At 57.9% G+C, this 12,482-nt stretch overlaps 1 protein-coding gene across 1 annotated transcript; it reads right to left on the reverse strand.

The window, feature by feature from the left end:
* Nucleotides 1-2,820: 2,820 nt before the first annotated feature.
* Nucleotides 2,821-10,690, reverse strand: LOC133342822 (neuronal acetylcholine receptor subunit alpha-10-like). The gene is made up of 7 exons (XM_061552122.1): nucleotides 10,540-10,690; nucleotides 9,621-9,726; nucleotides 8,621-8,766; nucleotides 7,888-8,042; nucleotides 5,933-6,035; nucleotides 4,966-5,395; nucleotides 2,821-4,386 (listed from the first exon to the last, which is right to left on the reverse strand). Exons 2-7 carry the CDS (start codon nucleotides 9,679-9,681, stop codon nucleotides 3,608-3,610), a joined length of 1,674 nt encoding a protein of 557 aa, XP_061408106.1. The 5' UTR covers nucleotides 9,682-9,726; nucleotides 10,540-10,690; the 3' UTR covers nucleotides 2,821-3,607.
* Between the last annotated feature and the right edge of the window lie 1,792 nt (nucleotides 10,691-12,482).

Here is a 12,482-nt window from a genome sequence, read left to right on the forward strand (position 1 = left end):
TGTGCCGCCCTCATTTTGGCCTCAATGCGCCAAGATTGTGCCAAACTCCAAATGCTTTTTTATATTAAACATATCAAGCCAGTATATTATATACACATGCCTGCACCTACTCACCAGCTGATTCCATTCTCATCGTCAAGGGGGTAGGTGGCTCGGACGCGCGCGAGCGGGGAGGGTGGTGGCCCTAAGTGGCCCTGAGTCCGGTACAGGAGTTGAACCGCGACGTCGCGGCCTCTGGGTCCGAGGGTGCAGCCGCCCCGCCGGTGCATTATTGATGGCGCGATCACTGCGCATGGCTGCTGCCTCCTCTGTCCAGTCGAGTGCTCCTCTCGATTTAGCGAGGAGGTATTTTTATCACGGCAGAGCCCTGAGTAGTAGCGGAGTCATTGGGGGTGGGGGCGATGCGGTTTAGGAGGTTCATGGGGGGAGGGGAGGGGGGGTTCAAGTATCCCCGGAGCGCCTCACTCTGTCGACCACAACATATTGCATTTGCTGCCGAGCTGTCGATCAAAGGTTGTCGCCGGTAATCACGGGGCGCCTCGACTCTGAGAGCGCGCGGTGCGTAGGGTTACAGCCCCGTGCGGGAATTGTGTCTCAATTGTTGCGTCTCGTGCGTGTATGTCTCGCTGTGTGCGCGTGTGTCTTTGTCTTTGGTGCTCGCTAACATCACTTGCCCCAATAGTACGTTCAGGCTATCCGGGGTATCTTTGTCTCTATCTTTGTGTTTGTGTGTCTTTGTGTCTGTGGTGCTGGCCACCCACCCACTCGTGTGCCGTGATGGCCTTCATAGGTGCTCGCTAACAGCACTTGCCCCAACAGTCTGTTAAGGCTATACGGGGAATCTTTGTCTTTGTGGTGCTGGCTACCCACCCACACGTGTGCCGTGATACCCTTTAAAGGTGCTCGCTAACAGCACTTGATGTAAAGAGGCGATACGGGGGATCTTTGGCTGTGTGTGTAAGTACGCGTGTCTGTACGCGTACTTCATATCGCCCCGTGTCTGTGACGCTGCGGCGGTAATTCGCGTTGCCTCTGTAATGAGAAAGCGACCGCTGATTTCGCGACCTCTCGGGGATGGCGAGGGGGAGGGGGCATCTCTGTAAATATTTAATGGAGACCGCACGTCTCGCCCAGCCGCGTGGGCATGCAACCAGTGGCGAGCAGTTGCACAACCGGTTGCTCGCAGCGGAGATATTTGATTTTCAAGCGGCAATCTGCTCATTTATCGCTTAGGCGAGTACCCGGCTTGATGGAATTACAACTAACGTCGACGTTTCGGTTCACCGGCCTTCGGGAGGGAAGGAGTCGAAGGGGTATGCCCCTTAAGAAGGGGGAGGGTGGTAGGGGGATACTGCCCCCCCACGTACCCCTCTCATCCGCCCCCACCTCATCCGCTGTCTCTCCCTTCTCGCGGGGATTACGGGAGGATGGTGGAAGGGCCTGTGCCTGCTTCCATCGGATTAGGGACCCCGTCTGCCGCCGCCAGACCATACGGTGCTGTCGCGTCTCTCGGACCCCCGCCCCCCACCCCACTTCGTAGGGGGCACGCGAATGGCGGGCCGGTGGAGAGCTCCCGGTACCGCTGCTCCCCCCAACGCCGTCCCAACAATGACCTCACCCCCCCCCAGTGGCGTCGCGTGGCTGAGCCGTGCCATGGTGGTGTAGGGAGTGGAGTGGGGGGGGGCTGCCCTCGCTAAGTTGCCCCCCCCCCACCCGCTCCTCTCCGTAGCCCGGCGGCCCAGGGGCGGTCACCCGGCCGCCTGCTGCGGGGCCGTCACCCAGCCACGTGGTGACCCGCCCTGCATCGCTGCTGCATCCCCCTCCCACAGAGGAGCCCCCTCCCTGCAGGGGTGGTATGTATGTTGAACTTCTTTCGCACCGTACGTAGACAACCGCGCTAATCGGAGGTACGGGGGAAGGACAATAAACTAAACACAAAAAGCAGCTCTAATGAAATGAGTTTTCAATCTCGATGATTTAAAAGTGCATAGCCCCAGTGGATTCCTCAAGGAGCCGTCCATAAATGACGTCACGCGATTTTGGACGATTTTTGACCCCTCCCCCCCCTCGTCACACGGCGTAGACAAAAAGTCAGACCCTCCTCAAATATGATGTCACAAAGCTCTGCCCCCCCCCCCCCCCCCAAAAATTTAACATCCTTCAAATCGCTTTAAACTATTATCATTGTAGTGCGTATTTAATGTGGCGCTGCATTCTGATGTTTTAGGACAAAATATTTATTAAAAAGTCTATTTAACTAAGTAGAACGTGTTGTCTATATTTATTTAAAGTTGCGCATTTTGATGTGACGTCACATTTCTCACCCCCCCCCCGCGTCACACATCGTCAGAAATGTATGACCCCCCCCAGGTGCGTGATGTCATTTATGGACGGCCCCTAAAAGGATCACTGTAGGGATCCCTCCCTGCAGGAATGTGACAAGTCATCGTGTAAGGACTTACAATTTTTTGTTTAATTTGTTGTATGTATGGGTCGAGTGGTGGCGCAGCGGTTAGCGCACTGCGCTACTGAACCCGGCAACCACGAGTTCGAGTCTCGGCTAACATCAGCTGGCGGGTGATGTAACAATCGTTCCGACTCGCGCTGACGCGAGGGAGACTCACTGAGCCGCTCACTTCCCGGGGACCGGAGTCCCGGGCTGGATGAAACCCACACGGAGTCGTCCTCGCCACAGACGCGAGATGAACGCGGCGGACTCGTGGCGTCCGTGCGCCCTCTCATTTATTGGATGAAGATCAAAAGCACAGGGAGATTAGCCCCCAGCCCCCACCTCTCATCCACCTCCCCCTCGCCCGCGGCACGAATGAGGTCGCCTTCCACGTCATTAGCGGTAACAGCGGCACGTGGTGAATTTCATATCCTTGAGACACCCTCTCCCCCATGTACTGACACAACAGATCGTGACGATATCGGGGACACGGATTCTCACGGAGTGGCACCTATGACATACCACGCGGGCCCCATTCGTATTTCACATGCAGATTAAGTCGTTACACGCGACACGCGCCTGATGATTGGTGGGCCCGAGAAAGTGAGGGCTGGAGCTTTAGAAGCCGTTAGGTCAAGGATAATGGGGGGTCTCCGGGTGTCTCTGCAAGCGTGCTTAACGATGATCGATTATTTATTATCGATGAGGATGGTAATTTGTGATGATGACTGATCATGGGTTCTCCGTGTCAGCAGCCGAGAAGATGGGACGTAGCCGAGCAAATGTTCCGTCAAGTAAAAACAAAGCAAAGCAAAGCGACCATGTTGACAGTTCTACGAATGTGCACCTCGAGCGTTACGATGGATTGCGGAGCACCCCGAGAATCCCGACTCCCTGTACCAACCATCATCGTTATCATCATCACCTCCCAAATTAATCACCAAAATCTTCAACACCACCACCGCCACCGCCACGCTGTGCACCGCTCCCCTCGGGCTCATCTCCACGCGACCCCCCACAGCCAGGACCAGCAGAGCCAGGCGAACGACAGCGTCACCGCTTCATGCGCAACAACAAAAACAAGAGCGACAACAACAACAACAGCGGCCGAAGCGGCGATGACCACGGCACGCGTACGACGCGCGCGGCTGCGCTCCCTCACGCGGCGTTGACCACGATCATGAGGCTCATGAGGAAGACCATGAGGAAGAAGAGCCACATCAAGCAGCGGTCCATGACGCGCGCTACGCGACGCCACTCCAAGACGCGCGCCTGGCCCGCGCGCTGCTCGCGGAAGCAGCGCGCGATCGCCTCCACGCCCTCGGCCACGCGGCGCCGCGTGCGCAGCTCCTCGCTCTCGTCCCCTCCATCCTCCTCCTGCCTATCCTCATCGCGATCTTCGCCAGCACCACCGCCGTCTTCGTCGGACGAGAAACCCATTACCACCTCCTCGTCCTCCTCGTCCTCGTCGCGTCCGCGCCATCCGTTGTTCTCGTCCGGCTGGGGCACCGCGCGCGTCGCGCACGGAGCCGCCCCGCCGGCCGCTCCGGCGCCCTCGAGCCGTACCACCACCGTGTGCCGCGGGGGGGCCGCGCCGCGCCGCTCCTCCACGCCACCGTTGGCCTCCCCCTTGCGCGCCGGCGCGGATGCGGCGCCGCCGCCGCCGCGTCTCCTCCGCCCGTGGCGGCGAGCGGCTCCCGTGTCGGGGGTGGCCCCGTCGGCTCCCCCGCCGCCGCGGATCCCCGGGGCGTCGCGGTCCCAGCAGCTCTCCCCCACGTCGTAGACGAGGAAGATGCGCGCCAAGTAGCCCAGCACCAGCGACTTGACCCAGGGCGGCACGGGACGCGCCTCCGGCCCGCAGTGATGGACGTTCATGACGAAGATGGTGAGCGCCGTGGAGGCGGTGATTAGCGTCATGGTGGCGATGTAGTACTTGCCTGTGCGGGGAGAGGGGGGGGAGCAACGGATCGGTGATGGGGTGGAGTAGAGGTGCAGGAGATGGGCGGGGGTGATGTAACAGAGATGGATCGGTGTGGTGAGAGGGGTTGGTGCAGGGATTGATGCGAATCCTCACTCCCAAAATCACGCCAGATCACCATACACACCACACGTCTCGCCGCCACCATGTCGACACCAATACACCATAACCAGAAAACCACACCACCAACACACATCACAAAGATCTTCTGTATAGCCTTAACAGACTGTAGGGGCAAGTGCTGTTAGCGAGCACCTAACGAAGGCCGGAACGGTACACGAGGGGGTGGGTGGCCAGCACCACGCCCGACCGCCTTTGTCTCCCCAGTGGCGATGTTTACACAACGCACCAGGTACTCATTTAAGGCTGAGTTGACCTACACACATCACACAACCACCATCACCACCACTACCACCACCACTCCCCACCACTAACCCCTCACCACCATTACCTCACCACCACCACTACCACCACCACGACCCCACCACCACCACCGCACCACCGTGACAACCCCCGTGACCCCGCGCGCAGCTCTCACCGATGAGCGGCACGTTCTCGGAGGGCGGCATGCTCTCGGCCACCATGAGCTGGAAGACGGTGAGCGACAGCAGCACCGTGACCCCCAGCGACACCTTCTCGCCCGACTCGGCGGGCAGGTAGAAGCCCAGCGGCGCCAGGAAGGAGAGCATCACGCACGGCAGCAGGAGGTTGAAGACGTAGAAGGAGGCGCGGCGCTTGAGCAGGATGGTGTAGGTGACGTCTGGGTAGGGGTCCGAGCAGCAGCCGTACTTGATGACGTTCTTGGCGGCGGGCATGCCCAGCACCTCCCACTCGACGTTGGCGATGAAGTCCGAGAGGTCCCCTCCGTCCATGCCGCTCAGCAGGTCGATCTGGTTGCCGTTGTAGGTCCACGAGCCGAAGGTGAGGCGGCACTGCTGGCGGTCGAACGGGAAGTAGGACACGTCCACCTGGGGTGCCCCACACACGTGGTGTGGGGCCAAGGGGGGGGGAGGGGGAGGAGGGGGGGGGAGGGGGACGAGGAGGAGAGGGAGGATGTGAGTGAAGCCAGGTCCGCGACTCAGTCGCGTGACCCAGCCCCTCGCGCGACTTCGTCTCCCCGCGCCTGCCACTGCTTTGTCCACATCCAGGGTGAGGGCAGTGGATCTCAACCCGTGGGTCGTGCCCCCCCCCCCGTCCCCTCCATCGCCCCCCCCCCCCGCCCACCCTTTCTCCCCGAAGGACGCGAAATCCTTTCATAGGGACCGTGCACTGATGGATACCGTGAAGGAGAAATTCCAAACATGTTGATAAAACTTTCGGGAGGAGGGTGATGGCTTTGGTGATTCCCGTGCACATGGTGATGATGGTGGTGCTGATGATGATGGTGGTGGCGAATGTGGTGATGATGGTAATTACAATGATGGTGGTGCTGATGATGGTGGTGGTGGTGAATGTGGTGATGATGGTAATCACGATGATGGTGCTGATGGGGGAGCTGATGGTACCCGGCACGAGCTCTTGGTGATGGAGGGCGAGTCCCACGTGATCTGCCCGTTGTTCTGGATCACCACGTTCGTCTCCATGGAGCCCGTGAAGCGGTCATCCGCACTACGGCAACATCAACAACATCAACAACATCAACAACATCAACAAACTCACCATCGACAACACCACCATCCACATCAGAACAGAGCGCGAAAACATCAACAAACTCACCATCGACAACACCACCATCCACATCAGAACAGAGCGCGAAAACATCAACAAACTCACCATCGACAACACCGCCATCCACATCAGAACAGAGCGCGACAACATCAGCAAACTCACCATCGACAACATCAACAACATCAACAAACTCACCATCGACAACACCGCCATCCACATCAGAACAGAGCGCGACAACATCAGCAAACTCACCATCGACAACACCACCATCCACATCAGAACAGAGCGCGACAACATCAGCAAACTCACCATCGACAACACCGCCATCCACATCAGAACAGAGCGCGACAACATCAACAAACTCACCATCGACAACACCACCATCCACATCAGAACAGAGCGCGAAAACATCAACAAACTCACCATCGACAACACCGCCATCCACATCAGAACAGAGCGCGAAAACATCAACAAACTCACCATCGACAACACCGCCATCCACATCAGAACAGAGCGCGACAACATCAACAAACTCTCCATCGACAACACCACCATCCACATCAGAACAGAGCGCGAAAACATCAACAAACTCACCATCGACAACACCACCATCCACATCAGAACAGAGCGCGACAACATCAACAAACTCACCATCGACAACACCGCCATCCACATCAGAACAGAGCGCGACAACATCAACAAACTCTCTATCGACAACACCACCATCCACATCAGAACAGAGCGCGAAAACATCAACAAACTCACCATCGACAACACCACCATCCACATCAGAACAGAGCGCGAAAACATCAACAAACTCACCATCGACAACACCGCCATCCACATCAGAACAGAGCGCGACAACATCAACAACATCAACAACATCAACATCGTACGGAGCCAAGCGCGCTGATCGGAAGTGGTGACATTGCGCCTGCCGGGCTCTGTGGGGGGGGGGGTCACGTGGGGGTCAGCCCCAGTAGACCGGTGCCGGGTGGCGGCGGTGCTGAAGGTTTGGGTCATGGATTTGGGGGATAATAATAATGATGATGGTGGTGGTGGTGGTGATGATGATGGTGGTGGTGATGATTATGATGGTGGTGGTGATTATGATTTGTACAGGAAGTCAGAATTCTCGGGGTGTTCCGCAATCCGTCGTCACTTTCGAGGTGCACATTCATAGAGCTGGCAAGGTCGCTTTTCTTTTTCGATTATGGCGCATTGCTCGGCTACGTCCCATCCTCTCGGCTGCTCACGCGGAGAAACCGGTTCACGCTTTGATTCCCTCACGCCACGACTATTGCAATGCATCGAAACACCATTAACAACATCACCATCATCACCAATATCATCAAAAGCATCGCTACCACAAACACACACAGGGACCCTGCCTCCCTCATGCTGCCCTCTAACCCCCCCTGCCCTCCTAGCCATGCCCAGCCACCTGCTCCCCTGCCCTCCCCTGCCCCCATCACGCTGCCCTGCCCTGCCCCCTGCCCTCCTAGCCATGCCCAGCCACCTGCTCCCCTGCCCTCCCCTGCCCCCATCACGCTGCCCTCTCACCCCCCCTGCCCTCCTAGCCATGCCCAGCCACCTGCTCCCCTGCCCTCCCCTGCCCCCATCACGCTGCCCTCTCCCCCCCCCTGCCCTCCTAGCCATGCCCAGCCACCTGCTCCCCTGCCCTCCCCTGCCCCCATCACGCTGCCCTCTCACCCCCCCTGCCCTCCTAGCCATGCCCAGCCACCTGCTCCCCTGCCCTCCCCTGCCCCCATCACGCTGCCCTGCCCCCTGCCTGTTGTAGAGCACGATGTCCGGCTTCCAGACGAGGCCGCTGGGGATGCGGATGGCGTCCAGGCCGTCGTACTCGTCCTTGTCCCAGCGCAGGTTCGCGTCCTGCCAGATCTGGCGAATCCACAGGTAGGCCGTGAGGATCTGGTTCCTCTCGTCCTGGGGGAGGGGGTCGCGAGTGGGGTGGTCAGTTCGGGAGGAATGGGAGTACGGCGGTTGAAGGGGGAGGAGGAAGGGTGCGGGTGGGAGAGTGGAAGAGGAAGAAGTAATAAAAGGTTCAGGTGGTGAGGGGTGAGTGGGAGGGGGGAATGGGGCGGTGTGAGGTGGCAGTGACGGAGGGGGCGAGGGAAGGGGTAGGCGGGAGGTGGCGGGTGAGTGGGGTGGGGGTCAGGGGGAAGGGGTGAGGGGTGAGTGAGCGAAGGGTCAGTGAGGAGTGGGGGAGTGATGGTGGCGAGGGGGGTGAGGAGGGAGGTGATGGTGGGGGAGAGGATGAGGTTTGGTGGTGGGGGGAGGAGGGAGTGGAAATGAGGAGTGACCGCTCCGTGTAAACGAGAAGGTAACCTCAGCTTGCGATTGATTTGAGATTCAGTGACCTCACCACCTCCATTACCGCTACCATACCAGTGGCCTCAACCCGTGTCGATATCCAGAGCGAAGGTCGTGACGCCCTACCACAGTCTCCTTGCCCTGCACACGTCGTGACCCTGCACATGTCATCACCGTGCCAGTGTCCTCACCATGTCGATGATCTGGGAGAGGGTGATGCGCAGGGTGATGTTCATCACTCGCTCCGTGTTCTCCACGGGTCGCAGGGAGGTCGTGTAATTACGCAGCAGGTCCTTGAGGAGTTTCCTCGCGAACCAGCCCTGGGCCGCCAGGCACCCTGTGGGGTCGGGGGCCCGAGAGGGCCGTGGGGGGGGGGGGCAAGAGGCGGGGGGGGGGATGTCCCGGGAGGCGGAGAGGCCGTAAAGGAGAGCATCATGAAGAGGGATTTGACGTTAATTGATTCGGAAGAGCCCTCATCAAACTACCCCCCCCCAACTTCGCTCTCTCCTCCCCCTCACTGCCACCCATCCCCAACCGACGTGGGGGCACGCGTGGGGTGATTTGGGTAGGGGGCACGCCGGTGATACAATTACAGCACAACGTGGATCCATATATAAACATGTCGCGTCTTCACCGTGACCGCCTCGCAAACAAAGACGAATATTCGCCCGCGTCGCCTCTCGCGGCCGATCAGGGCGAGCGCTGCCAGCGAGCGCGTCTGCACTCGCTCCCAGAAGGCTGTGGAGCTGATGGGATGTGTAAAGAAAAATACGTCCAGCGACAAACATGGTAAGGAGTCGCGCCGAGTTTGCCGAGTGATTTTTATTGCACGATTATCTCGGATTAACGTGGGGGGGGGGGGGGGAGTGGGGGTAACTATACCCGTGTACAAACCTAGCAGGGGGACAGCCCCAGGTGAGGAGCGACGTGGGGAGAGGGCGGAGTGGGACGAGGCGAGGTCGACTGCAGATGACTCTCAGGAGATGGACGGGTGAGGTGAAGGACAGGCGATGCTCAGAAGGGCGAGGAAGGCTGGGAGGAAGGGCAGGTGAGGTTCGGAAGCTGTGAGGAGGTGGTGAGGTCGAGGTGATGAAGAGGAGATGCGCAGGTAAAGAGGTGGAGGATGAGAAGGAGTGGGGAGGTAAGGTGGTGAGAGCGAGGTGAAGAGGAGGAGGAGGAGGAGGAGCGCACCTGGGTGAGAGAAGAGGCAGGGCACCTGGAGCAGCGCGATCTCCAGGAGCGCGAGCCTCATGGTGATAGAGGTCACCAGGGGGTCAATCCCGGGGACAGAGGTCACCTGACCACGTGCACGTGGCACACAGATAGACGAACACACGAAGAGAAAGACAATCAAACACAAGCCCATGGACTCGTCCTCCCCGCGTCTGACGAAATGCGTAGCCCTGCAGCTCCTTGCAGGCATCATCCCATAACGAAATTACATCCCAGATGTCCACTGCCGATCATAGCAACGCATCTCATCACATCTCTCAACCACATCATGCTATCACATGCATCCTCCACCAATCATTCCTTACCATCCATGCATCACATCTGTCACCTCATCATCCCAACGCATCCCTACCCATCCCATCAATCAATCCTTCCTATACGTCACGTTAATTCCAATCCCATCGGACTCCATCCAATACCATCCCATTACATCCCATCACAAATCTCATCACATCACATTCCACTCCTTCCCAGGATGTTACAGAGGATGACGATGATGGTGATGATGATGGTGGTGGGGTTTATCGAGATGTTAAATATGATTATATGGATGCAGGCTAGACAACTGATGGAGGAGGGATGATGATGATGCTTATGATGATTATTTTTCTGAACGTGATAACGATGCTGCTGATGGTGATGATGGTAGTAGTAGTAATATTGCTGCTTATAACGATTTTAATAATGACATGATTTGCAGTTAATAATTAATTATCGTAACTGATGATAATGATGATTGGTGACCACGATTATGATAATTGATTATCGATGATGATTATGATTTTGATAATTGTAGATGATTGATGATCATTATTGATGATCATGATGGTTATTTAAGATGATGATTCATGATGATGAGTGATTGCATCGTAGTTACCGCTGTTGCGTTCCGAGTTCTCTACCGAAGCGACCCAGCCGCAACTCCCGCTCCATATCGGAACGGGAGCCTCTCCCTCCTCCTCTTTTGCTCTGCTCCTTGCTCGCTCGCTCCCTCCTCTCCTGCCTCGCTCCCCCGCTCTGGGCTTGTGCTGGCGGAGCAGGTGTCAAGTGGCGAGCGATGATAGCGACTCGCGTGTTTTATATAGGGGGGAGGCTCAGTGGCACACACACATACACACCCACACACACCCACATACACACGTGCGCACACGCTCACGCATCGACACAGCCAGACACGCACCCACACATACAACAACAACCGCCATTCGCCACTAAGTGGCGGTAACGTCACCACGACGCTTGTGCCAGGCCATGTGCACCTTGAGGCCACGTGGAGTGTCGAACGCCCACTGACAGGAGGTCACGGGGCAGACCCAGGTGCCACGGGTCGACTGACTGAGATGACCGAGATGACTGGCTGATGCACCACCAGTGCCCCTTACTGTGCCAACCTGCTGTGCTTTAGCCACCCGGCGCTCCGCTCGTTGTTGTGAGCGTCGCTCCTCCGCCCTCCGTTGTTGTTGGAGGGCGACTGCCTCCAACTGCCCAGTAGCGTCCTTCACGAGCCTCCTCCACAGAGGCCGATCTTGACACCGCTGGTACCAGTCATCGGCAAGTCCACTCAGCTCCACGTCCTCCTGTACCACATCACTCCATCTCTTCTCTAGCCCGTGCCGCGCCCGTTTAGCCCCCTCAATCCCGTCGAACAAAAGCTGTTTTGGCATGTGGTGGCTGGGCATGCGGGTTACATGACCCAGCCACCGCAGCCTTGACTGCCGGAGCTCACACACACTGACACAGACACACGTGCGCACCAATATGCAAGCCGCCGTTCGACACTGAGCGGCAGTGACGTCACCACACCGCTTGTGCCAGGTTAGGTGTACTTTGAGGTCTTAAAGGCTCGCTGACAGGTCACGGGACAGACGCAGGTGCCATGGGTTGTGCTCCCCACTCTGCCATCTCGCTTGGGTTTGTCCGCCAGGTGGCTCCGCTCGTTGTTGTGAGCGTTTCACCTCCGCCCTCCGTTGTTGTTGGAGAGCGACTGCCTCCCACTGCCGAGTAGCGGCGCGTCCTTCATGAGCCTCCTCCATAGAAGTAGATTTTGACACCGCCGTCTGTGTTAATAGAGCCGATTCAAATTAACACCGAGATCTCAGTGTGCATGTGTGTGTACACGTGTTCCACGCGACGCAGACGACGTAACTTTCTTAGCGCGTCACGTGGGACGTGTTTAACAATCATCGGGCGCGTGCAGCGCGTAACGAAGTAATGTGAATGGGGGGTAAATTGGTAAATGCGGAAATCTGTAGTGTGGTTGGAGGTCGCGAGGACTGGCGTTTGGGAGATCCGATCATAGACCGACAGAGACCCATAGACTCGCACAGAGACCCACAGACTCACGTAGAGACCTTCATACTCGCAAAGAGGCCCATAGACTCGCAGAGACCCATAGACTCGCAGAGACCCACAGACACGCATAGAGATCCAGACTCACATAGAGACCTTCAGACTCGCAAAGAGACCCATAGACTCGCAGAGACCCATAGACTCGCATAGACGGCGTTGCGATGAAACCGAGTTCTCAAGTGTAGTGAATTGGTGGTCTCTGCCCGGTCTCCCAGCGATCAAACGCCTCGCCGTGAATGCCACATCACGTGGGCGTCTCTCTCAGGACGCTCGACGGACAAAGCACGGGAGAGAGCTGCCCCCTAGCGTATAAAATACACTACACCGCTTGCAGCGATCACTGTGACGTCTCTTGCCCATGGGTCGTTCTTCATCACGGGGAGAGGGTGGAGGGGGGGCTTGGAGATGCCCCCCGCCCATCTCTCGCTGAGCAATGGGCGAGGAGACCCACCAGAGCCAGCGTCACCACTT

The sequence above is a fragment of the Lethenteron reissneri genome, chromosome 16 (genome assembly GCF_015708825.2).
Source record: "Lethenteron reissneri isolate LAM-NWPU_2019-01 chromosome 16, ASM1570882v1, whole genome shotgun sequence".
Lineage (NCBI taxonomy): Eukaryota > Metazoa > Chordata > Hyperoartia > Petromyzontiformes > Petromyzontidae > Lethenteron > Lethenteron reissneri.

Bases quoted from the DNA above. Each gene is read 5' to 3' on its own strand.
- LOC133342822 (XM_061552122.1), bottom strand. From the start codon at position 9,681: ATGAGGCTCGCGCTCCTGGAGATCGCGCTGCTCCAGGTGCCCTGCCTC. The intron at 8,767-9,620 runs GTGCGCTCCTCC...CCGACCCCACAG, and splicing joins CTGCCTCTTCTCTCACCCAG to GGTGCCTGGCGGCCCAGGGC. The intron at 5,396-5,932 runs GTACCATCAGCT...GGGGCACCCCAG, and splicing joins TCACCAAGAGCTCGTGCCGG to GTGGACGTGTCCTACTTCCC.